Raw genomic sequence first — 26,464 nt, forward strand, 5'->3', positions numbered from 1 at the left:
AGTTTCGACAGTTTGTGTTTGTCCCATCAGCTGTCGTGAAGGTTTTCATCTCACGGTGGACGACGAGTGTCAAACACGTCTTGTGTCACTTAATAGTGAAACAAAAGATTATTTTACTCTGTCACATTAAAAAATAATTGTTTCTGAACACCAGTTTTTCTTTCCTTCACAGAGGCAGATTTTTAAAAAACTGTCTGAAGCCTCTTTCACGCCCAGCGTCCAAAAAATCATTCATCGCTGTCGTCAGCACATTTTATAAATACCGTGTGCACAGAGAGAGAAGTCATCTGGACATGCTACGTTGTGTGTGGCTGAAGGAGTCGGGGGTCTTGAGCTGGTAGCCAGGGAAGACCTTGTTGCTATGGCAACTAATGAACCATGTTGGGAGAGGGGGGGTAGGGATCGGGGTCATGCATGTTGTGCTAGATCTCTGGAGAAGATGATGAAGTGTGTTTGTGTTGAACATGATCACAGGAGCAGGAGGAGAGAACGTGGATGGGAAGTTGTTGAGACGATGATGATGAGGAGGAAGAGGAGGAGGCGTGGGACCAGGAGCAGGATGAAGATGAAGAAGCAGGAGGAAGAGGAAGGTCCCGCTCAGCAGCAGCTTCAGACCTGATTCGAAAGTGGGACAGTAAATAGGTCACGTCAGAGCTAAACACAGAAAAGGAGGCAAGAGAAGTGATGCAGTGACACAAACACATCTGGTGTGATGGTCATGACATCATCATCATCATCATCATCATCATCATCATCATCATTATCATCATCACCGTCATCGTCACGATCATCATCACCATCATCATCACCATCATCATCACCGTCATCGTCACGATCTTCATCATCATCATCACCATCATCATCCTCATCATCGTCATCATCACCATCACCATCATCACCATCATCATCATCACCATCATCACCATCATCATCATCACCATCATCACCATCATCACCATCATCACCATCATCATCATCATCATCACCATCATCACCATCATCATCATCATCATCACCATCATCACCATCATCATCATCATCATCATCACCATCACCATCATCACCATCATCATCATCACCATCATCACCATCATCATCATCACCATCATCACCATCATCACCATCATCACCATCATCATCATCATCATCATCATCACCATCATCACCATCATCATCACCATCATCATCATCACCAGTGTCACCTGTTATTCTGATGTCATCAATCATTTCTCTGCAACTTGTCAAAGTCTCATTGATCAGTTCAAGTTAAAATAATATAAAATATATAAGTGACATGTTTTGAATCCTCACTTAATTCCTTGGTTAAATAAAAAGTCTACAAGTCGTTTTCTTGACTTCAGATGCTTCGTCCTCCAGAATAAACATGAAAAAAGTGTTTGAATCTTGTTTTTTTATTTCTCATGGTTTATGAGTTGATTCACTGTAGAAGTGAGTTTCAACATCCTGCTCATTGTAAACAGAAAAATACAGTTTCACAAAGAAGAATTCAGTGAATCCAGAGAGTCTCAGTCGATCCAACAGTTTGTCGTCACATTGATCGTCTGAGACGCTGAACGATCCAATCGCTGCTGATTTGTCTGAAGAGATTCATCGACCTCCTCGTCTCATCCTCACTTCTTCTCCCTCTCTCTCTATTCTCCCTCCCTCCACCTCTCTCTCTCTCTCAGTCACTCCATCGCTGAAAGATCATTAATCATGGAGAAGCAGAGTGAGTCTCCCACAAGTTCTCACCTCCACCTCCTCCTCCCGCCCGTCCTGTCCCGCTCCTCTGGTTCTCCTCCTCTGGAGCCGCAGGCAAGTGGGTCACCGGCAACTGGAGGACCGGAGAGAGAAGAGAGGGAGGGAGAGGGGAGAGAGGAGAGAGAAGAGGGGGAGGGAGAGAGAGAGGAGAGAGAAGAGAGGGAAGAGTGGGAGGGAGAGAGAGAGGAGAGAGAAGAGAGGGAGGGAGAGAGGAGAGAGAAGAGGGGGAAGAGTGGGAGGGAGAGAGAGAGGAGAGAGAAGAGGGGGGAGGGAGAGAGAGAGGAGAGAGAAGAGAGGGAGGGAGAGAGGAGAGAGAAGAGGGGGGAGGGAGAGGGGAGAGGGGAGAGAGAAGAGGGGGAGGGAGAGAGAGAGGGGGAAGGAGAGAGAGAGGAGAGAGAAGAGGGGGAGGGAGAGAGAGAGGAGAGAGAAGAGAGGGAAGAGTGGGAGGGAGAGAGAAGAGAGGGGGAGGGAGAGAGAGAGGAGAGAGAAGAGAGGGGGAGGGAGAGAGAGAGGAGAGAGAAGAGAGGGAGGGAGAGAGGAGAGAGAAGAGAGAAGAGGGGGGAGGGAGAGAGGAGAGAGAAGAGGGGGGAGGGAGAGAGGGAAGAAAAGAGGGGGGAGGGAGAGAGAGAGGAGAGAGAAGAGGGGGAAGAGTGGGAGGGAGAGAGAGGGAGGGAGAGAGGAGAGAGAAGAGAGGGGGAGGGAGAGAGGAGAGAGAGGAGGGGGGAGGGAGAGAGAGAGAAAAGAGGGGGGGGAGGGAGAGGGGGACGGAGGGAGAGAGAGAGAGAGAGAGAGAGAGAGAGGAAGAGAAGAGTTTCTTTTATTAGAATCCAGTCCGACTTTGCCATCTAGTGGCTTCACTTGCACATTACACCCAACACACGGAGGAACTATAGAGCTCAGATGTCCTACGGTCCTCAAATCTCTCACTCAGAGTCAGTAAATGTGTCTGATAGATTTCATCTAGAGACAGACAGACAGGCAGAAAGACAGAGAGAGACACAGACAGACAGACAGACGGAGAGACAGACAGGCAAAGAGACAGACAGGCCGATAGACAGAAAGACAGAGAGACAGACAGACAGAGAGAGAGACAGACAGACAGAGAGACACAGACAGAGAGAGAGAGAGACACACAGAGAGACAGATAGACACACACAGAGAGAGACAGACAGACAGAGAGACAGGCAGGCAGGCAGGCAGACAGACAGACAGAGAGAGAGACAGACAGACAGAGAGACAGACAGAGAGACAGACAGACAGACAGGCAGACAGGCAAAGAGAGAGACAGACAGAGAGATAGAGACAGACAGACAGACAGAAAGACAGGGAGAGAGAGACAGACAGACAGACGCAGAGACAGACAGACAGGCAGAGAGAGAGACAGAGAGAGACAGACAGACAGACAGGCAGAGAGAGAGACAGACAGACAGAGATAGAGACAGAGAGAGACAGACAGACAGAGATACAGACAGACTGAAAGACAGGGAGAGAGAGACAGACAGGCAGAGAGAGAGACAGAGAGACAGATAGACAGAGATACAGACAGACACCACCTTGTGGTTCGTCAGTGAAATAAGCGTCATGTGGACAAAGTGATGAAAATTTGAATCATCTTTATTATTAAAGTTCCTCTGCGACGTTGACCTCTGACCTCTGACAGTAGTTATTGCACTGAGGCTCGAGTCGTTAGAAGCTCCGAGAGAAGAAAGAAAATAATAATAATAGGCAGAAGAGAAAATATGCCTATGAAACATTTCTCTTCTTCAGTAGTGATACGTCTTCTTCATAAATAGATTCAGTTCATCATCCGTCACCGTTATGTACATTATCAAAGTTATTATCATCATTATCATAACAACGTACCGCAAACCTTTCTACAAATCAATCAATCAATCAATCAGACGTCTCTCGTTCTTTGTCCTCGTCTATTGATGAAACGAGAAGAAACGTAGTCGATAGAAATGCATATATATATTGTACATACATACATAGATACTGTACATACGTACACACAAATACAGGAAGAAAGAAACTTAAATACAGCCTGTTTTCATATCTGCTCTTTTTTTGCACTTTTATCGGCACGTCTTGAGACTGAGGAGAATCCTCGCACACGCACACACACACACACACACACACACACACACACACACACACACACACACACACACACACACACACACACACACACACACACACACACACACACACACACACACACACACACACACACACACACACACACACACACAGCTGATGTGAGATGATGATGATTTTTTTCAGTGCATAGTTAAACTCCGCGAGTGAAGCAGCAGCGACAGGTAGAGAGCGGTTTGCGAAACGACATCGACATGTAGTGTTTATGACTTCCTGCATCTTCATCAGCTGTTTACATCAGTGACATCATCATCATCATCATCGTCATCGGATCAGAGAACAAACTGAAGGCAACAGGTCAATATAATAATATAATAATTATTAGAATTATAATAATAACAAAGGAATGCACCTGCTTGTAAAAAGGACAGAAGGAAAAAGAGGAGGAGGAAGGAGAAGGAGGAGTAGGAGAATAAGGAGGAGGAGAAGAAGAAGAAAAGGAGAAGGAGAAGAACAAGAGGGAGGAGGAGGAGAAGAAGAAGAAAAGGAGGAGGAGAAGAACAAGAGGGAGGAGGAGGAGGAGAAGAAGAAGAAGAGGAAGAAGTAGGATGAGGATAGAGAAGAAGAAGAGGGGGAGGAGGAAAAAGGATGAGGAGGAAGGAGAAGAAGAAGGAGAGGAGGTTGTCGTTCTTTAACGTTCTTAGGTGAAACAAAGTTCAGATGTCGTCACTGATTCTGATTCAACAACTGCCCAGAAACAAACATTAAATTAATCAGAGGAAGAAAATGGCGACGAGAGGAATCCAGAACCGTCCGTGACGATGATGATGATGACGAAGCATCTGAATGTTAATGTCAGAACATGATTCACTGTCCTGAACATGAAGCAGAAACGCTTCACGTGTCACTAGAGGGCGCCGGTGAGACACAGGAGGACGAGCAGGTGCAGCGTGAGCAGGTAGGCGAGGAAGAGGTGACGAGAGCGGGCGCGGCTCGTCAGCAGCCTGGAGAAGTAGAGGCTCCGCCCCCTGAGCCAGCGGCGACACGCCGCCACACCGCCCTTCACCTGGACACGAGAGAAAGAGACGACACACGTGAGGAGGTTTCGTCTGAGCCGAGCGTGAAGAAGAGACGACTCGTCAGGTGAGGAAATGAAACGCACCTGTCGTGTGATGAGAGGCTGGCTGGGGTCGAGACTTAGCCCCTCCCACTCCTCTTCCGTCTCCATGTCGACCAGGATATCTCTCTGAGCGTCTCGGGGCGGAGCGACGCTGCAGAACAACAACAATAATGCCACTGGTCAACGTATTGGACACGACTCATGAAGTGAGACATGACGGAGAGAAGGTGTCTGTGGTCAGAGAGTGAGACAGGTTCCTCTAGTCTCACCTCTTCACTCTGTCGTCAGCGACACGCAGAGCCTCCTCCACCGAATCTCTCCGGCCTCGCTCGTCCGCCAGACTCTGCTCCAACTCCAGCAGCCTGAACACACACACACACACACACGTTAGCAACACGTTAGCAACAGGCTGACAGACAGACGGGCGTCGTCTCCTCACCTCTCTCGGAGCTGAACGACTTCAGCGGTTTCAGAAACTTCCAGGACGTCGCTGTTCTTCTCCTGCGGCGCTCCCGGTGCGACCTCTGCACAGACTGACCCCTGGTGGTGAGGACGGGACATCGCAGGTTATGAACAGTTGGAACTTTTTTAATTGAAATTTGATTTAATCTTTGTAGCATTTTTGGAGTTATGGTTGCAGGCGGCTATATTGTACGGCCACAACATTATTAGAAGGCCACAATATCATTGGTTGTGATTTGTGTTGCAGTTTCCTTCATGTTCTTATTTGTTTGTAACGGCGGTTGTTGACCAGCGTAACAGATTCATTATCAGAGTTTTGTGACAGAAGAGCAGAAGCTACACTGACGTTATAAAGATCTTGAGAAAATCACGTTAGTCTGCAACGACAACAATCCCTGACCGAAGTGAAATGCATCATTAAAAAGCTTTAAAAGTGTAAAATCAAAGAAAATACACGTCGTTTTTAGAACGTCCAGGAGACGTGAACCAATGACCAACTTCATTCTTGTCTGTGCTGTCGGTACCGTGTGGTCAGTGTCAGAGATACTGTACCTCCATTTTGGACCTCATTTCATATATATACTGTATATATATAATATATATATCAGGAGAGAGAGAGACGCAGCTGAGGTCTCACTTCAGACTTCATATTATTTCTTTGAGACCGAGACCAAAACCACAGGACATGTTACTCTGGTGGAATTATGATTTTATAAAAGCAGTATCAAAACCTCTCAAGTGACACGTCAATTCAAATAAACGATGGAAAAAATGACGTGGCCACTTTATTCTGTCACGTTTCAGTTCATGAGAGTAAAACAATCATCTGTAGATATAAACTCTAAGTGAAACACGTGGTCGATGGTTCTACCTGAGCCTGGACCTGGACTTGTCTCTCCAGCCAGTGGCAGCGGTTCTGTGTGTCCCTCAGGGTCTGGGACACGGCCCTCAGCTGGGCCGAGACCGCAGCTTTCTCCTCCACGGCCTGCTGCAGCTGAGGGAGGAGGAAGAGGAGGAGGAAGAGTGGTTTTAGCACAATGTTTTTCTTCTTGATTCAGACTTTTCTTGTGTCCTCTGTAGAAATGTATCAATAATCATCGTGTCATTAATGTGTGTGTTGTGAATTTGTGTTATTGATCGGCTCCGTACCTTGGCGTTGAGCTGCTGGAGGAACTGGTCTCGCTGTTGGATCTCGTAGACGCAGCGCTGCAGGTCTCTGTGGAGCTGAAGCCGCTCCGCCTCCAGATGACTCACCGCCGTTGTCGCGCTCTGACCTGACGGAGCAGCAGTCGCTTCCTGCTGCGCACGAGAAAACGTTCATGTGAATGAAAGATTTGGTTTTCTTTGCACCTGGGATACAAAGATGACCTGACAGTATAAAACATTTACCAACCATGATTCATGTGTGCGTGAACTCACCCTGACAGGGGGCGTGTCCTTCCTCTGTGCGTCACACCTACATGACAGAACCACCAAAAAAAATGAAGACAACATGAATCAGTAGTCAGTGCGTTTCCATGCACAGCAGTAACCGGGGTGAGGCCACGCCCCGGTTACTGCTGTGCATGGAAAAGTGAAGTGAATAACCGGGTTCTGCCAGTTCTCCCCCTATACACAAGCGATTCCAATACATTTTACCATTATTATGCAGACTAATACCTTAAAATTCAAAGTACACAAGTTTAATGTATCCGTACTTATCTTCACTCTGCCTTTACCTCAAAGTTGGTGCTTCCTCCTGAGAGCTGCTGATTTCGTCAGACGACTTCCTGTGAGTTTCCGTCTTCTGCAAAAACACAATCGACAGCAGAAGAAAGTCATCAGACGACTCATAAACAATCTATTCAGACAGAGTTTCACAGACACCAGAACATGTGCATCCCAAGAAACACACATACCATGCCAAGTCAAAGCAACGGTACGTAGAAAATCAAAAACAAAAGTTGACGCTTCATGCTGCCAAATGAAAACCACAGCAGAGAAACACAAGCAGCAGCCAAACCCAAAAACCACAGCTGATGACTCGACTTACCAACACGTCTTTCTCGCTCTGGACGCCACCGACGCCACTTCTAGACTGTTCCACGCACGCGGCAGCGCCCGTCTCCGGGCTCGACCCTTGTCTGGACTCGACCGCTCGTTTGCTCACGGCCAACTCCTCCAGCAGCCGGTCCCGGTCGTTCTGAAGACTGGCCATGGACCTGGAGAACGCCGACAGCTGCCGGACGTACGCGTCGTTCTCCGCGACGACCCGCTTCAGTTCCCGCTCTTTCTCCGACAAGGCCTTGGACAGCTCGTCCGACAGCTTGCTCAACTCCGCGTGAGCGTCTTTGCTCTCCAAGGCATTGGCTTTACGCACGAGGACGTCCTTCTCTTCGCCGAAGGCGGCCAGGTCTGCGGTGGCGTCCCGCAGGCTGCGCTCCACCTTGTTCAACGCCGCCTGCGATTCTCGCAGCTCTTGGTCGTAGCCGTTCCTCAGGATCTTGAAGTCCTCGATGAGCCGGTCGCGGTCGTTCTGCAGAGCAGCCATGGCTTTGCAGAGAGACTCGTTCTGAGCCTTCACGCCTCTACTTTGAGCGTTGGCCTCCGATAACCGCTGCTCCATGTCGAGAAGGTCTTTGGCGAGTTCCTCCACCCGCCGGTCGGCCGTCTCCTGCCCGTTCCTCATCAGCTCCACCTCGCGCTCGAAGGTGTCCAGCTCGCTGTTGTATTTGTCTTCGGCTTCCGACAGTTTCTTGTCCGTCTCGTTTTCCACCAGCTGCATCTTTTCAACCAGTTCGTCGGCGAAGGTTTTCTGAGCGAGGAGTTTTTGCCGGAGGTCGTTACATTCGGCCGCTTTGGCCGCGACGGCTTCCTGCAGATCAGAAATGACTTTGGCCACGTTCGTCGTCGCTCTGTCCTTCTTCTGAGACGATGCTTGTGTTTCCAGGAATGAAACCTGTGCGGCGAGTTCGGAAATCTCCGCTCTCAGCGAGTGGCCCGCCTCCTCTTCCTTCTGGACGTCCAGCCGAGACAACCTGTGCTGCTTCTCGGCCGCGGCCTTTTGGGTTTCCAGGTTTTTGATCACATCCTGCTGCTTCTTCAGCAGCAGCTTCAGCTGGTTGTCCTTCAGGGACAGAACCTGGTTCAGGTCCTCTCGGTACCGGACCAGCTGGGCCCTGAGCATCGCGTTCTCCGAGTTGAGATCGTCCATCTGATGTAACAATTTCCTTATTTCATGCTTAAGGCCTTTGGCTGCACCTCCCTCTCCGTCGGCGGAGCCGTCTTTGCCCTTCAACTCCAGCTCGCTCTTCGCCTCAAGTATTCTGTAGTCTGAAACGAGTCGCTCCCGCTCGCTCTGCAGAGACACCATCGAGTTCTTGAATGACTCCATCTTCGCCGCCATCTGCTCCTTTTCCTGGACAGATCTGTTCACTTTGATGTGCAGACTTTTGACCTTTGCTTCGAGGCCTCTCAACTCTTTGTCGGCCACTTCCCTCTGGTAGCGCAGAGACGTCAACCGGTCCTCGTAAACTGCAGCCTGCGAGCGATAGTTGGCCTGGAGTTGTTCCAGGTACCCCGACATCTGTCCGTCTCGACAGGACAACAGGGAGGAGATCTCGGCGTCTTTGCTCCGAAGCAGCGTTTTCAGTTGCAGAGAGATTCCCTCCTGCTTCTCAAAGTCGGCCTGAAGTTGGTCGTTTTGAGTTTGTAAGAGGAGGAGCTGAGCGTCCGTGTCCGCGTTGATCTCCTCTGTTTGCTGGAGATTCAGCTGCATGTGCGAGATGGCGTCCTCCTTGTCGGCGAGCCGCCGGTTGAGTCCGTTCTTGTCTCTCTCCGTTCGTTCCACTCGAGCGGCGAGTTCCTTCACCTGCACCGTCGCCAGCTCCACGGACTCGCTCAGTTCGGCGTTGCTGGCGCTCAAGACAAACAGCTGCCTCTGCTGTGCGGCGGCCGCGACCGAGTATTCGTTCAGCGTCCGCTCCAGCCTCGACTTGGTAACTCGCAGTTCGTTCACCTCTTTGTCTTTGGCTCTCATGTCCTCCAGGAACCTTTTGATCACAAAGCCCTGCTCGAGCAGCTGGTCGTCCTTCTCGCTCAACGTCTTCTGGTACAGATGGCTCCACAGTTTGGCAGCGTCGGCTCCGTGAGGAGTGGAAGACAAGGCCGAGAGCTTTGCCTCGTTAGTCTCGGCCGCCCTCTTCAGAGTGTTGATCTGCAGCTCCTGAGAGTCGACGTGTTGTCTCAGCACGTTCACTTTGTGGCTTTCTTTATCTTTCAAAGCCTTCAGGTCGTTTATCTGTAGCTGTAGCGCAAATTCGTTCTCCACATAGGAATTTATTTGCCTCTGGTCCATATTCGGTGGTGATTCTGTTTGCTCCGTGGCCTGGTGCTCAGACCGCCTCATCTCCAGAGCCAGCTGGTCTCTCTCGGACTCGACCCTGTGAATCTTTTCCGTCACCTCCTGGAGGAGACGCCTGTTCGTCATCAGCTCGGCCTCGGCTCGTTTGCTTCTCTCCTCGAGAAGCGACATCTTCTCTGAACTTCTCTTCAGCTCCTTCTCCGAGTGTTCGGAGGCCGCCTGCGAGCTCTTCAGAGAGCTCTCCATGTCTAAGATCAGCTCGTGGTTCTTGATACAGTTTTGCTGCAGATGATTTATCTCCTGGTGCTTTTCTCTGAGCAGCTCTTGAAGTTCTCTCTTCACGTTCTTGGAGCCCTCGCTCCCTCGCTGCACCGTCTTCAGTTTCTCCTCAAGCTCTCGGACTAACTTCAGCTGCTCCTCTTCTTTTTCTCGTCGAACCCGATCGCTCCTCTCCTCGCTGGCCGCCAGCTGAGCGGACAGACGCGTGTTCTGGGTTTGCAGAACGTCGACGGACTCCGTCAGTTCGTCGATCCTCTCGGAGTTCTTCAGGATCACCGTTTCCAAATACTCATTTTCATTTTTCACTCTGTCCGACGCCTCCTGAACGTTCTCCAGCTCCTCTTGGAGAAGAGACTTGTCGTCCCCCAGGATTCTCACCTTCTCGTTCAGACTTATAGTCTCTTGGCCATGTCGGTTGATTGCGTCCCGCAGCTCTTTGACGACGGCGTCTTTCTTTCCCAACTGCAGCTCGTGATCGCTCTGTATCTCCTCAATTCTTTGGGACAGATTTTGCTTCTCCCCCTGGAGCAGGTCGTTGATTCCCAACTGAGCACCGAGTTCTGTTTTCTGGGCCTCGATCTGGGCAGTCAGCGACGTGTTCAGACCGAGAGCTTCGTCCAGTTTCAGCTGCACGTTGTTGGAGTATGTACTTGATTCCGTGTGCGTCTGGTCCAATGATCTGCGAGCCTCTCGCAGGTTTTCTTCCAGCTGGATTCTTTCGGCCTGAATCTCTGCGAGTTTCGCTCCGAGCTCGCCTGAAGACTCTTTCAGTCGACAGATCTCTGCCTCCAGCTCGCACGTCGCCGCTTTCTGCTCTTCCTCGTGCTCGGCCAGTTCCAGTTTCATGTTCTGATTCTCTTCTTCCAGCTCCTCGATCTTCTGCTTTTTCTCTTTGGAAAACTTTCGCATCCTCTCCTTGATTCTTTCATTTTCCTCCTCCATCTCTCCAGCTCGCTTCTCCACGACCTCCGTCTCGGTCTCTTGTTTGTGAACTTTCCTCAGGGCCTCCTGTCGGTCTCTTTTGGCCTCCTCCAGCAGCTGTCGCATCTGATCCATCTCACTGCTGACGTTTTCGTAAGCCTGCAGAAGAGACTCGTACTCCTGCTTCAGCTCGGCGTGCTTCGACTTGCACATGGACAGCTCGTCCGTTTGAGAGTCCTTGAGCGATTCCAGCTGACAGGAGAAAGCTCTCTTCTGCTGGGTGATGTTTTCTATGGTCAGCTTCAGGCTGTCGCAAGCCGCCGACAGACTGCAGTTATCGTCGCGGAAGCGATCGACTTCGGCGCCGAGCTCGTCTTTCTCCTTGTTCAGAGACGACGCGGAACTTTCCAGATCTGCATTCAGTCGTTTCAGCTTCGACACCGACGACTCCAGGACAAAACACTCTGCTTCTTTAGCGTTGTGTCCGGCTGAAAGCTTTTCTACGTCTCCCTTGAGCGTTGCATTTTCCCTCAGGAGTTCTTTTCTAGAAACTAGGGCCGCTTGTAGTTTCTTCGTGAGCAGAGCAACTTTGCTCTGGTTGTCTCGATCGTTCACTTTGTTGCCGTCTTCTTGAGATTTCTGAAGCTCACCGGCCTCTACTCTCATTTGATCAACGGCAGCTTCGTGCATTTTCATCTGCTGCCGTATCTGCAGTTGGAGCGCAGCGATCAGCTCGTCCTTCTCTGCAACGTGAGCCCGAGAGACTAACAAGGCGTCGTCTCTCTCCTTCAGCTTCACTTCCAAGTGTTCAGGCTCCTTTTGATGGAGCTGCTCGTTCAGCGCCGCCACATCACCTATGAGTTCATCCACTAGTCTAGAAGAGTTTCCTTTTTCTCGCTTCAGCACATCCAAGTTCCTTTCTGCCTCGGTACAAAGCGCCTGAGCCTTTTCAAGCTCCTCGGTTAAAACCCGTTTGTCCTCGATGAACTGCTGCTGCGTTTCCGTTAACGTCTCTTGCAGGTTTAAAACTTCCAGGGATTTCTGTGAAACCAAAGCGAGAGCCATCTCAAGTTCCGCTTTCATCCGATCACTTAACTCCTCTTCCTCAGAGACATTTACTTGCTTCTGCTGTTGGGCCTCTACCTCAGCGACCTCCATCGTTTGCTTATATTTCTCGAACGCTTCAGTTGCCTCTCGCACCTCGGACCGGGCTTTCTCCAAGTCGTTTCCAACGATGCCGAGTTTGGACTCTAGAGCTCCTGCTCTTTGCTCCACGACGACGAGAGCCTCGTCTTTACTCGCCAACTCGAGAGCCATGTTCTCAGTTTGGGATTTAGCCGTTTGCAGCTCCGCCTGCAGTCGTGACAGCGAATGGCACTGGCTCTCTTTCTCAGCCAGAGACATCTTGAGATCCTGAAGAGCTCCGTCTCGCTCCTCCAGCAGCTGCTGCAGAGCGCCCAGTTCGTCCAGCTGAGTCAGGCAGGTCTTCCGCAGGCCCTCCAGCTCCCTGACCTTCTCGTCAAAGTCGACCTGGACGGCGTTCAGCTCGTTGGTCTGCCGACAGCGTTGCTCCAGCAGAGCCTTGTAGTCGTCTTTCAGCTCCGCCAGCTCTTGGGTCAGTTTCTTCTCGTTCCCTTGAGCTTTCTTCATCGTCTCTTTGCGCGCCAGCAAAGCAGCCTGAGCCTTTTTCTGCAGAACGGCCTTTTCCGACCTCACCTGTGTGAGCTCGTTCTCTAACTCAGATTTCTCCTTCGTCTCCGTCTTACGTGTCTCAAGTTCATTTTGAAGCTCCTCTAATTTCTGCATCAAACCGTTTCGGTCTCGCTCAAATGCTTTTTCTCTCTCCGCGACACTGGACTGCAGCTGCTCGACGACGGACGTCAAACGCGTCTCTTTCTCATTCAACGAGGTTTGCAACACGTGTTTTTCCGACTGTAATTGCTCGAGACGTCTCTCGCTCTCCGTTCTGCTCTCGACGATCTCATCCTCTTTCTCCAGAAGTGTGCGTTCCAGAAGTGAAACTTTTTCCTGACACATTTTTGCCGTCGCCTGAGCTCGGGTCGTCATTTCCTGCAACTCATCCTCTAAAAGCGAGACCTCGCTTTTATTCACACTCTCTTCTTTCTGGTTTTCATACTCCTCAATTTTTCTCAAGAGGTCCTTCCGTACGACGAGCGCAGCCTGAAGCTTCTTCTTCATGGCGTCCTTTTCTTTGGACAGCTTCGCCACTTCACCTTTGAGATCGTCGTTTTCCTTGAGCAGCTCGAGCTTCTCGGAATTCATGGAGTCGATTTCACGTTGAGAGCGAGAGGCGCGATCTTCTAACTGCTGAGAAACCTCTCCGAGCTTCATCGTGGATGTTTCGTGTGCTCGCTCCAGGTTTTCCAGCTTTGCTGTTAGAGACGCTTTTTCCTCACAGAGGTTCACTCTTTCATTGGAGGCCGATTCCATGACTCGGGCGATGGACGCGTCTTTGTCCCTCATCTGCTGACTCAGTCCGGCGAGCAGTTCCTTCTGCTGACTTATCTGAAGGACCATGCGGCTCATCTGCTCGTCTCTTGCTCGCAATTCACCGTGCAGAGAGGAACGTTCGACAGCGGATACTCTCACTTTCTCTGACTCGGCGTCAAGCTGCGTCTGTAACTGCTGCACGGCGTCTTGCAGAAGAGCAACACGTCGACCCTTCTCCTCATCGCTCCTCCCTCCTTCATGAAGTGCTTCCTGTATTTTATCCAACTCGTTCTTCAGAGCATCTACCTCGGACTCGTGTCTTTCCTCTAACTGTCTTATCATGTCCTGTAAAGAGGCCGATCTCTCAGAGGAGGTTGAATCCGTGTCAGTACCAAATTTTCTTGCTACGAGTTTCTCCAACTCCCGTTCCGCGGTTGTTAGAGCCTGTTGCAAATTACTGTTCTCTCGATCCTTTTCCTGAAATGATGCTAACAGCTTCTCCAGTTGAACCCTGGAGGCCGACGCCTCCGACTCTTTGGCGCTCAGTTGATCAGAGCCTCGGCTGACGGCGGAGGAAGCCTCCGCCAGCTTCTCCTGCAAACTGTCCAGGTCTCGTTTCAAAGCATTAACTTTAGCGTCTTTAGCTCTCGTTTCATTTTCAACACTTTTCAATCGCTCTGCAAGTAGATTCTTATCCAGCGTTTCTTTATCCAGAACTAACAGCCACTCTTTCTCAGAGTCCTGCAGAATCTGCTCTATCTTTTGAACGCTTTCTGTTAATTTGGAGAGTTCTTCATCTCTGGCACTGACCTTTGCTCGGAGGCTCTCCTGCTCGGACGCCATCTCCTCCACGGTCTGGTTCATGCTGCTGGACTGCTGCCACATGCGAAGCTGCAGCTCCTCCTGGTGTCTCCTCTCCAGCTCCTCCTTCTCTGCAACAAGCTTCCTAACTTCCTCCTGCAAACTCGCGCTCTTGTTACTCACGGCAGCGAGACGCTTATCGTGTTCTACCTTCGACAAACTACTCTCCTCGCTCAGTCTCTTATTTTGCTCTTCTACTTTTTGCATTTCTGAAAGCAGCTGCGCCGCGTGCTTGGCCTGCGCCGTGTACTGGCTGTTGATCGCATGCAGAGCCATCTCTCTCTGCTCCAGGTTTTCGGTCAGCGCGTTCATTTGAGCGACGACTTGAAGATGCTGCGATTTGAGCCTTTCGAGTTCGACGGTCAGCAGCGACACGCTCGCCTGGTGAGAAGCTAAAGCTTCGTCCTTTTCCTTCGAGAGGCTGGAGTTCAGCTCTTCGGTTTTCTCCAGTTTGCGGCGGATCGCCGACGACTCGTTTCTCAGCGTTTCTACGGAGATATTCGCTGTCTGACGTTCGTTAGTGGAATCGTCCAGTAACTTCCGCAGGTCGGACACCTCGTCGCTCCGAAGGGACAGTTGCTTGCTCGCGTCTTGCGACTCCTCCAACTTGGCTGCGTACTTCTCCTGCAGGTTGTTGAAGGCACTCTGGGTTTCCTGCGATGACCTTGTGAGGTTTTCGGACTCGGCGGACAGCAGCTGGATTTGACTCTGCAGCTGCGACACCAGCTCTGTGCTTTCCACGAACTGCGCTCTGAAGAGCGACGCCTCGTCCGCTCTTCTCTGAACGTCCTGAAGAGACTTGGACTGGTCCGACAGGGCCTGTTTCAGGTGTTCGGACTGGGCCACCTGAGCTCGCCGGGCGTCGTCCAGCTTCGAGACGGATTCCTCCAGGTGTGAAATCTGCTCTTTCAAGCGCTCGCATTCTGAATCTTTGGCTTGTAGGTTTGAATGAAGATTGTCAACGGCAGCTGAAGAATGACTCTGGTACTCGACACTCCACTCTTCCCTTTTCTCCAGGGTGTTTTTCAGCGTGGACGCCTCTGCGGCGAGACGCTCGACGTGACCTCTGAGCTCACAGGCTGAATCTTCGAGCTCGGAAACTTTAGCGTTCAGTCTGATGACATCGTCTGATTTCTGTTTCAGCTGCTGCTCCTGCTGCTGGATCAAACTTTGCTGCTGTGTCAGGGAGTCGTCTTTTCCCTTCACGGTCAAGTTAAGTGCCTCCCGCTCGCCGTGCGCCGCTTTCAGCTCGTTCTCTCTATCAGAGACTGATTTTCTGAGACACTGGACCTCTTCTTGTGCTTCGGACAGAACCGTCACTGTGTTCAGAAGTTCAGATTCTAATTTGGCGTTCTGCTCGTTCAGCGCCTGAAGGTTGTCCTTTAAATCGATGGTCTCAGCTCTCCTCTGGTCCTCTTCCTGCGTCAGCTGACTGTTCTCCGCGGTGAGTTTCTGCACGGCAGCTTTCAGGTTGGTAACTTCAGCCTCCATCTCTGCGGCGCTCTCGTTCATGACCCCGAGCTGACTGCTGAGCGCAATCACCGACTGGTTTCGTTTGTTCAGCTCATCTTTATGGTCCAGAAACTCCTTCGACACGTCGTTCAGCCTCTGCTCTTTTTGCTCCACCTGCAGTTTCGCCTGCGAGCACGCCCGCCTGAGCGACTCAGCCTCGTCCTGCAGCTGAGAGACGACGTCTCTCTGCAGCGTGACTTGGTTCTGACTGACACGACATTCCTCCGCCTTCTGCTGAATCCTCGTCTCTTTCTCCATCAGCCCCGACTTCAGGACCGACACTTGTTCCTGAAGCGCAGACACGGTGTCGTGCAGCTGCAGCAGTTGGTTCTGCCGAGCCTCCGACTGGGAACTCCGCTCTGCTAACGTCAGATCTTTCTCGTTCAGGGACACGTTGAGTCGACTCGCTTGCGATTTTAAATCGTCCACTTGCTCCTGTAAACTCTGAAGTTGTTCTTCTCTCTCCCTCAACGTTTTTGACAAACTGGCGCACTCGCTCGTTTTCTCGAGCAAACCCGCAGAGTTGGACAGTTCGCTTTCCTTCAGGACATTTTTTAATTCCTGCGCCTCGGTACTGAGCTCCTCCTTCTCCTTCAACAAGCTGCTGATTGTCTTCTCTTTGTCTGAAATGTAGATTTCGAGCGCAGAGTTTTTCTCTCGGAGTGAACTCGTCTCAATCGTGAGTTCAGAAACTGATCTGATGTTCTGTGCCAACTCTTCCTGTAGTCTCTGGTTATCTTCTGTCAGCCTGCTAACGCTCGCGCTGAAGCAGGAGTTCTGCTCGGCGGTTGTTTCCAGCTGTGACTGAAGGTCCGACGCCGCCTGGGTCTGCAGAGCGAGATCCTTCTGTCTGGATTCACAAGCAGCTCGGAGCCGCTGGTTTTCCTCGGCGAGGGCCTGGACACGGTCGTCCGAGCGCCTCAGCTCCGCCTGCCGCTGCTCCGCCTCAGTCTCCAGCTTTCTGGCGTTTCCCTCCACGACACTGATCCGGTCACTCTGAGCCTTGACGGTCTCGTTCATATCGTTCAGCTCATCTTTGTGTTTTTGACACTGTCGCGTCGTGTCTTCCAACACTTCGTCTCTCTCTCGGAGTCGCAGCCTGAGCTGGGACTGTTCCTCGTGAAGCGATTCGGCCGTGGCCTGCAGCTCGGACACAACGTTCTTCTGAGCTGCGACTTCCTCCTGCAGACGGCCGCACTCTTCCTGCTTCTCCTTCAACATGGCGTTCTGCTCCGCTTCCTGTTCTCGCAGCAGCGACAGCGTTTCCTCCAGGTGCATTTGCTGGTTTTGTCCGGCCTGTAATCGTGCGTGCAGGTCGCCGGCGGTCTGCATCTTCTCCGCCGCGTCGCGCCGTAGCTGCTCCACCTCAGAGGTCAAGCTCTGCACTCTTTCCTGCAACCGCGTGGCGTCCTCCTGCCGCTCGCCGAGCAGCCGGCCGAGATCGCGGCACTCGTTGGTTTTCTCCAGCAGGACCTCGGAGTTCGAGTGTGCGCTCTGCTCGACGACTCTGTTCAACTCACGGATCTGAAGCGTCAGTTCCTCTTTGTCTTTTTGTAGCCCTTCGATGACTCTGTCGTTTTGCGAACGCTGCGTTTCCAGCGTGGATATTTTGGTTTGCAAGGAATCTTTTTCTACTGTCACACCTGAGACGTTCCTGACGCTCTCGCTCACCTCCAGCTCGAGTGTCTCTTTCTCCTGCGTGAGGCGGTTCACCTCATCCTCCAGGCGGCTGTGGAGGTCGAGTGCAGACGTCACCTTTTCATTCAGCTCCTTCACGTTCTGCCTCTGCAGCTCCAGCTCGTCACTCAGCTGCCGTTTCTCCGTCTTTGCACTTTTCAATTGGTTCTTGAGTTTGGAGACGTTTTCAGTTTTGCTTCTGAGCTCGTTGCTCAACTTCTGCTTCTCGGAATCCCGGGCTTGTAACTCGCTGTTGAATTCACGCCGCTCGTCCTCCGCTCGGTTTTCCAGAGACGCAATCGACTCCACCTTCGCTTGCATCTCTCGTCTGATGTGTTCCTCACTCTGCACTCGCTCCTCTAACTGTTTGGACAATGTCTGAATCTCACTGTTGTATTTTTCCACCTGAGCCAGAAGTTTGTTGTGCTCTTCCTTGAAGGATTTCAGTTCTTTTTCGTACGTCTGCTCTTTGTCATGAAGCTCCTGGTGTAGTTTCTCACTGTCTGTGTTTTTGTCCTTGAGCTGCGAAGCGAGTTCTTCTGACTCCTGCAGCTTCTGCGTGGACGAACTCAGCTGCTCCTTCAGCGAGGCAATGTGTGTTTCACACTCAGAGAGATGATGACGATGGCTCACTGTCTGTTTCTGGATCTCCCCTCGAAGCTCCTGAACGGTTCTCTGGTCGTCTTCCGTCTGCTTCAGCAGATGTTCCACCTCGGACACTTTGGACTCTCTTTCCTCTTTGGCCCTGACCAACTCCGCCTCCGTGTCCTTGAGCTTCTCCACCACCTCAGTGAACTTGCTGTTCAGGGTCTGCTGGTCCGAGCTCTGCGAGTCTCTGATAATCTCCGCCTCCCGCTCGGCTTTCCTCAGCGCCGTTTCCACGTGGACCAGGTTCTCCTCTTTGAGTTTGATCTCCCGCTTTAGCACCGCGACCTGTTCCGTGTACTCCACCACGTTGGCGGAGAGCGACGATATCTCCTTCTCCTTCTCCAACGCGACTTCCTTGAGACCGTCGATTTCCCGCTCGCAGGCTTGAAGGTCGTGGATGAGTTGGGCTCGCTCCTCCAGGTGAGCCGTGTTGATTTTGTCCAGCTCCTCGTTCGTCTGATCCAGCTCCGTTTGTAGAGATTCTATGGTGACTTCCTGCTTTTGTGTCTGAAAACGATAAGATACAAAAATCCAAATAAACAGCAAAGTCATAGAAAATGTCTTTGCATCACATTTTAAATAGGAAGATGGATGTTTTTTTATGAAATACGAATTGCACCTTCTCCTTCAGCGCGGTGAACTTCTGCGTGAGGTCGGAAACTTCTGCTTTCAACTCGGAGCATCGTTTCTCTGAGCTGCCATATTTCTTTGAGATGTCGTCGAGCTGACAGGAGGAAACACAGAAATGATGAGCTACAGTTTCACAGCGATGAATGAATCCACAATAAATAAAAACCCAAACAGGACAGAGGTGAAACGCACAGCGTGCTCAGTCTGAAGGAGTCGCTCCGACGCGTCTTTGTACTGAATTTCCTTCTCGCTCAGAGATTCTCGGAGGCTGTTGATGAGCTCGAGTTTCTCTGACGTCTTGGCCAAAGTGTTTTCCTTCTCGATCAGGGAACTTTCCAGGCACTCTTGTGTGTCGCTCATACTAGAGAAGAAAAAGGACGATTAAAAGTCTAAAACAACGTTCAAACACTACAAAGATATCCTGTATCTGTCCGATCAAGAACAACTTGCGCAGTTCCTGTTTCTGTCTCTGCCAAAGATGAAAGGTTCTAAAGTAATAAGATGAATGTTCAAACTAAAACTTGTCAAATGTTTCCAGAAATGTGTAGTTCTAATCAAGGTCAGGGTGCGTTTCATTCGCCCGCCTGTCGGTGGCGTCACCGAACTACAACTCCCATCATCCCAGCCTGTTGTCTTTCGCCTTCTGTATTGAGACAACCCCTATAACTTCTAATTTCTTTACACTTTCTACAAATCAGAACCTCTAGGTTTGTTGAAATGTAGTTTGTTTTCTTTCGTTTTCTTTCTTTTGTTCATGTTCTTTCATTCATTCGTTTTTGTTTGTTGGTTTTATTTAGTTGGTTTTCGTTAGTTTTCTTCACTGCTGTCTTTCGTCTTCTGGATTGAGACGACCCCCTAACGGCAGAATATCTTTTAATTTCTTTTCACTTTCTAGAAACCAGAACCTCTATGTTTGTTCGAAGATGATAAAAAAATGACGTAATTATTATAAAGAAATGTGTGTATTAGTCTACTGATGACATTTCAAACTGTGCACGTCTGTATTTCCATGTGATGAGATGCAGGTCTTTGCAGTGAGTTATGGTTTTACCCTCTGAGCTGCTCGTTGAGGCTGCTGACCAGCAGCTGATGCTTCTCAGCCTCTCGCATCTGTTGACTCCGGATGGCGGCGAGTTGACTCTGAAGTTTCTCCGACTCGTTCTGTGTCGCGGCACAAAAAACAAAACAAAGATCAATACGCAGAGAGTAAATTCATCAAGGCACCAGATTAAAGACAGATTCTCACTGCACACATCAAACATCTGTCGCTGACCGTCACTGCTCATTATTAATATGATTAGATATTAATCTTCCCCGTTCACGACACCCGGTGAGTCTGCGACGCGACACCGCACTCGCTCAAAACTTTATCCCACAAGCGTGTTCCGAGATTAAAACAAGCAACACCACCACACACGTTAGCCGCTGCCGCCGCTGCCACCGCCAGAGGCCGCTCTCCAGCGCACACGCTACACGAGAGACCCAACACACCTGAGAGACCCAACATGGCTGCTCATCTTCATCTACATCAAACGTCACCTGTGTTAGAAGGGGTTTGTCACAAAATCCCAGAGCTCAGGGGGGACGACATGCAAGTGCACTCAGCCACAACAGATACTGGATTATGAGATCATGGTGCGTCGCCCGTGAGCCGCTGACGTTTACCTGCAGCGACTCGATTCGCGCCTGCAGCTGCAGCCGGTCCTCCAGGTCTTGACAGCGCTCCTCCAGACTCAGGATCTGCTCCTGCAGCTGGTTCCTCTCCAGCTCCAGCTCCTCCACGACCGACCGCAAACCGTCTGGAGTCACGCGAGGAGAGAGAGCAGGTCAATGAGGCGAGGCAGGAGAACAGAACTTCAACAGCTCACAGGGTCAGAATGTAGAGAGGGATGACAGATTTAAGGAAAAAACAACAATGAGTGTCTAAACAACAGTGTTGGGCCACAATATTCACTTTTACTGTCACGGAGGAGCAATGAAACCAGAACATATTCACATTTAAGAGATTGAAATCAGAAGAATTTAGACTTTTTTTCATAAAAAACTACTTTAACCGATAAATTGATTATCAAAATAGTTTGTGATTAATAAGTAGTCGATTACTAATCGATTCATAGTTCAATTCAATTCAATTCAATTTTATTTGTATAGCGCCATATCACAACATACATTGTCTCATGGCACTTTACATAGTGAGGTCAATATTACAATATTACAGGGAAAACCCAACAAATCCCACAATGAGCAAAGCACTTGGCGACGGTGGAGAGAAAAAACTCCCTTTTAACAGGAAGAAATCTCTGACAGAACCAGACTCAGTTGTGGGCGGAGCTTCTGTCTCGACCGGTTGGGTTGAGGAGAGAGAGGAGGAAGAGAGGAGAGGTGGGCAGAAAGAGGGTGGGAGGAGAGACAGTAGGAGAGAAGAGAGAGAGAGGACAGTTGTACAACCGCCGCTGTAATCTCTACCAGACTGATACTTATAATTAAAAAATACAATTATGTTGTTGTCATTATTAGTGATGATATTAACATTAATATTAATAATAGCAATAATAATAATGACATAGTTGCAGCTCTAATATATGCATTCATTGAAACAAGGTTTAAATAGGAAGGTTTATTCCCAAACAACCAAAAACTGACATCAGACAGTTTTCAGATCTTGAACACAACTCCACAATTACAATTTTCCTTTTGTGTGCACCATTTCTTTTTGGTTATTCCATTTCTTTAGGTATTTGCTGATGTATGTTTTTTGGGTGTGTGTGTCTGGATGAGAAGAAACAGGATGAGAGGAAAAATGGAAAAAGATGCAGAACATGCAAAAACAAGGTAAAAGAAAAAAAAATACCTTACCACAGACGAGGAGCATCCTGACACCGACTGTACACATGTCACATGTTCACATGTACAACAAACACTATCCAGCTCCACCAGCGTGCACGTGTCGACACAACGAATGTTTAATAAGACGGGGATGAGTTTTTATTCAGCTTGGTACAGTTTGACCCAACACGTGAAGAAACAGACGTCAAACTGAACCAAACTTAATTATTATGTCAATGACCACGTATAGAAAACCCAGATGTTGTGTTCAGGTTAGGTGATAAAACAAACAAACAGCCACAATCCAACACTCAGTAACATAAAGTTTATGAGTTTCATGGTCAAAAACAAAATGATACCAACCCAAAGAAAAGTCAAGCGTCCCACAGTGAAGTGCGGATGACCGTGTGCATGCCGGGCGAAACTGTCTAGCGGGTCTCACACCTGTATCAGGGGAACTGTACTCGGGCCACCAACCTCCCATGTTCTCGCCCTCCATCGGGGTCGTGCTCTCCGAGGCGCTGCGCGGCTCCTGGAACCGGACCTGTCCGTCAAACTCAAAGTCCTCCTGCAGGGGGCGGGACAAACGGAACTCAACCGGAGAAGCAACAATTCTGTTTTTACAGATACAGCCGAAAGTTGTGTGGGAGTCAGCTTCCAGTCGTCATGCTCGGCTAAGACGTGAGACTGGTGAGTCTTTCTTCAACAGTGATATCAATTCGTTTTCTTTCAGCAACTGAAGGTAGTAGCCTGGAAAATTTGTAATTTCTCTTTTTTCATTTTATTGAGCTTATCAGGATAATTACGCCCCGACTGTGAAACTGCTTTGAGAAAAAGTTCCATGAATAAAACGCTTTAACTTCTGTGGGTTTTTTGAGGAAGAAATTTATAAAAAAAGTATTTTGGAGCTAAACTGTGACAGAGAGTTGATGGTATTAATAATAATAATAATATATTTGATTTATAAATCGCTTTTCATGGACCCAAAGCGCTGGAAAAAAAAAGAAATAAAATAAAAGTGGAACGGGGGAGATTAAGTGACAGAAAGACGGTGCTCTGATGCAGATGTTAACGCTGTTTGTCGTTTGTTTTTGTACCTTCGTACTTTCGTTTTAATTTGTTTTCATAAATTTTTATTTGTTCTCTTTCATTTTCTTTCGTTCGTACGTTTTCCCTCTTCAGTCAGCAGGATGAAAGCTTCTGAACCGATTTCCAGTAAACCTGGTGGAAGGATGGAACATGGATAAAGAAAGGATCCATGACATGTGGGTGTGGATCTGGACAAGGGGCCGGAGCCAGGAATGTTTGATCCTTTCTTTTAACATGTTCAGTGATTTCACAGAGCATAATTCATGAAGACCCTCAGACACATTCACTGACCGAGTCTGTGATGAGAGATGAATGAAGGACTGATGGTGACGGAGGTTTGAGCCTGGACTGAGTGACGTTCCAGTTTTATGGAGCAATGGGTAGGAATTGGTCAAATGTTCACTCACAATGTAAAATTGGTTGAATTTGGTATGAAGTTGTTGTTGATGCCTAAATTTAAAACAGTATCACAGGAAACATCACAGCACAGTGATGAGGTGGGCGTGTCCACGTACCTGCAGGCTCCGCTGGGCGGGAGCCGTCGGCTTCTTGGCCCTGTGGTGGCCGAGCCCCCGAGCTTCAGCCAGCTCCTCCTCCAACTCCTGCTGCCGAGAGGCCAGTGCTGGATCGGAGCAGCCAGGAAAGAACCAGTCATCCTCAATCAGTTTTGTGCCACAGGGAAAGTGGGGGGGAGGTTGAGGATGTATTTATGGATGAGAGGTGGGTGTGACAGAATGATGACGGCAGAGTGACAGACAGATGGACAGCGGAGAAGAAGTGTGATGGCACAGGTGGCGTCGGTGGGTTTTCGATGAAGAGGAGGAAGATGAGGCACTTTGTGTCATAGAAATCAGTTTTTAATCCAGCAAAGAGACAAGAGAACTGAGACGGAGGAAACCGGGGATGTTACTAAAACTCCAGGTCACTTTTGTAGACGTCTGTGAAACACTTGACAAAGCGACACTATGGTCGGAGCCATGCACACGTCAGAGAACACGTGGGAGGAAGGTTTAGGACGTGACACCAGACAGGGGATTCTCACATTGATTGGATTTTTCATAGAGCAGCACAGGGGAGATGCAGCAAGCAGGGCGACGCCAAAACACTGTTCCCATCTGTTTTGTGACAACAGGCGGATTCTGGTGTGGGAGGGGGAGGGAGGGGGAGGGGGCTCAAAGCAAAGGGAGGGGCAGGAAGAGGAAAAGGGGGCAGAGCTGTGGTCAATGTCGGTTCAGGGAAGGAATACAACACGACACTGACCACAGCTGCAGAGACACGAGGATTATTCATGAAGCCAAACCACTTGTACACACATATACTGCAGGGAGTACTTTGAGGTCATGGTTTGGTTATGAATAATACAACAACAGAGATGTTAACAGAAGGTTTTTTGGGTCCAGTTGATGGAAAAGCAGCAAAGCAGAGAAGCAGCAGCAGCGAAGCAGATTCTGAGAAATTAATAAGCTGAAATGTAGAATCTGTTTGACTCGGTGTAACAACAGACCTCGTCCTGAAAGTCCCGTCAGAGCAACTTGAACATGAGCGGCTTTGTGTCTGTAGAACAACAAGACAGGACGGAGACCTGGTGGAGACGCTCGGTACGAGTGTTAGAGTCACTTGGCCCGTCCACCTGAAGTCAGCATCGGACCAGCCTACGTCTGACGGGGTAGATCACCACCTGAGCCCCTTGGTCTTCAACAGAAATGGGACACTGTTCCCTACGAGGGTTTAGGGGCCAAGTGAGGGGAAATGGGACGGACCCTCAATGTCTCAGTTGAGTCGCGAGTCTTTTTATTCTCACCAGCTTCATTAACTTTCACTGATTCAGCAATTTTACAGCACGTCATTTAAATTAAATGAATAAATAAATATTAAACTTGGTCTCTGTTTCTTTATTTCAGACCGTTCTAACATCTGAAAACTGCAGAACCAACGACTGAGATCGAGTCTCCTGCCAACAAAGACAAACACATTCTACACGGCTGTCGTCCTCTTCCCAGTTAGAGTTAGTAAGATTCCACCACAGAGGGGAAACGACCACGTTGTTTGATTTCATTCGATTCCAGGTAACTGTTATTATTTTAGTTCGGCCACACACCAGAAATTTAAAGGGCAGAAAAAAAAGAGGGAGAGAAGAACAGAAAAGGGGGTGAAGGAATGTAAAAGAGGGAGAACAAAGGAGGGGGGGGGGGGGTGCAGCCTGCCGCTGCACTGCCGGTCATTCAGCTCAGAGGCAACGTGGCGGCAGAACCGCCGACAGTGCAGAAGAGCAGGAGCTGCACCGGAGCTGTGGAGGGAACCTGCATGCACAAAACTGATGGGAAACTGTTCTGTGTGGCTGCCCCCATCCTGGGAGCAGGGGCTGGAGTGGGAGAGTGGGTGGGTGGGATCAGGGCCATGAGGGGGGGTCGACCGAAAGCTCCCCGTTACCAAACAAAGAAAAAAAAAAGAAAAGAAGAGTGATGAGGACACGTGATGCACACACACTCTGGAGGTTTGACGGAGGAAAACAGCTGACGTTCAGACAAAATGTAAAAATAAAGTTCAGACGCAGTTATTAAACTAACGACCGTCGTGAGGGGAAGTCAGGACGATCTGTTTCCTGGAATTTGCGCCTGTATTCGATCTAGAAAAGTGGATCTAAACATGTGAGCACCAGGACGTTGTTGCCTGTTGACTCACACTTCCATTCTTTAAACAGGGACGTGACTGTGTGTGAACACAAACGGCTCTCACCCTCTCTCTCCTCCTCCATGTGGCTGATGCGGAGGGCCATGGCGGCCTTCTCCTCCCGGGCCCGGTCCCTGGCGCTGGCCGCCTCCGACACCATCTCCTGCCACTCCAGGACCTGGCTCTGAGCGTCGTCCGCGCTGCCCGACTCGCTGGCCTGAGACCGAGCAGAGAGAGAGGGAGAGAGGAAACATCACTGAGCATCACATCTCGACTGCGAGCAGGACGCCTGGGACACACTGCACGATACACAGAGTCGTACGATCTCTGTTCCGTTCATACTACATGACGCGCTGTCTCGTAATCGTGAAAAGGCTTTCAGTCGTTGTGCTGTTCACACTAGGTGACTCATCTGCGACGGGGGTTACACACTTCACGCTCCTTCACCAGGAGAATAAAGTCGTAATATTCCGAGAATAAAGTCGTAATTTTACGAAAATAAAGTCTTAATTTTATGAGGATGAAGTTGTAATTTTACAAAAATAAAGTTGAAATATTTTGAGAATGAAGTCGAAATATTACGAGAAAAAAAGTCATGATATTGCAAGAAAAAGTTCGTAGTATTCCGGGAATAAAGTCGTAATTTTATGATAATAAAGTCGTAATTTTATGAAAATAAAGTCGTAATATTCTGAGAATAAGGTCGAAATATTTTGAGAATATAGTCGTAATATTTTGAGAATAAAGTCGTACTATTACATGAAAGAAAAGTCATAATATTGCAAGAAAAATGTCTCCAAAGTATGTTTTGTCACGAAAACAAGCGAGAAGTGACACTGGAATTTTCGTATGAAAAATTTGTTTTGAATTTCAAATTGCAGAGAAGTGACGCAGAAATCTCCTCCTCCAGGACAGGAATGTGAAAACACCAGATACAGATGAGTGTAGACAGTGTCAGACTGTTGGAAGACAGAGACAGGACTTAGTGAAATGAGATCCAGCCCGACCTGCGACGCCGTCCTCTTGGTGAACTGCTCCAGATCGGCCTGCAGCGTCCTCTGCTGCTCCTCGTACACCACCAGCTTCGCCTCCAGCATTTCTGTCAGAAAACATCAAAA

General features: G+C 49.4%; 1 protein-coding gene across 1 annotated transcript in view; it reads right to left on the bottom strand.

The window, feature by feature from the left end:
• Positions 1–4,410: 4,410 nt before the first annotated feature.
• The window catches only part of LOC118302945 (golgin subfamily B member 1-like), a 28,881-nt gene continuing 6,827 nt past the window's right edge, over positions 4,411–26,464 (bottom strand). Inside the window, exons 13-32 of the mRNA XM_047331719.1 lie at positions 26,354–26,445; positions 25,412–25,563; positions 23,192–23,342; positions 22,032–22,155; positions 20,427–20,560; positions 19,813–19,922; positions 18,954–19,122; positions 18,751–18,855; positions 14,445–18,638; positions 14,351–14,390; positions 12,522–14,263; positions 7,473–12,479; positions 7,159–7,226; positions 6,860–6,896; positions 6,590–6,736; positions 6,312–6,434; positions 5,418–5,518; positions 5,248–5,340; positions 5,021–5,129; positions 4,411–4,924 (exon numbers count right to left, since the gene is read on the bottom strand). Coding sequence (XP_047187675.1) covers positions 4,766–4,924; positions 5,021–5,129; positions 5,248–5,340; positions 5,418–5,518; positions 6,312–6,434; positions 6,590–6,736; positions 6,860–6,896; positions 7,159–7,226; positions 7,473–12,479; positions 12,522–14,263; positions 14,351–14,390; positions 14,445–18,638; positions 18,751–18,855; positions 18,954–19,122; positions 19,813–19,922; positions 20,427–20,560; positions 22,032–22,155; positions 23,192–23,342; positions 25,412–25,563; positions 26,354–26,445 — 12,857 coding nt within the window. The 3' untranslated portion in view covers positions 4,411–4,765. The remainder of the gene's footprint in view (positions 4,925–5,020; positions 5,130–5,247; positions 5,341–5,417; positions 5,519–6,311; positions 6,435–6,589; positions 6,737–6,859; positions 6,897–7,158; positions 7,227–7,472; positions 12,480–12,521; positions 14,264–14,350; positions 14,391–14,444; positions 18,639–18,750; positions 18,856–18,953; positions 19,123–19,812; positions 19,923–20,426; positions 20,561–22,031; positions 22,156–23,191; positions 23,343–25,411; positions 25,564–26,353; positions 26,446–26,464) is intronic.

Source organism: Scophthalmus maximus, chromosome 4 (genome assembly GCF_022379125.1).
Source record: "Scophthalmus maximus strain ysfricsl-2021 chromosome 4, ASM2237912v1, whole genome shotgun sequence".
NCBI classification, from domain to species: domain Eukaryota; kingdom Metazoa; phylum Chordata; class Actinopteri; order Pleuronectiformes; family Scophthalmidae; genus Scophthalmus; species Scophthalmus maximus.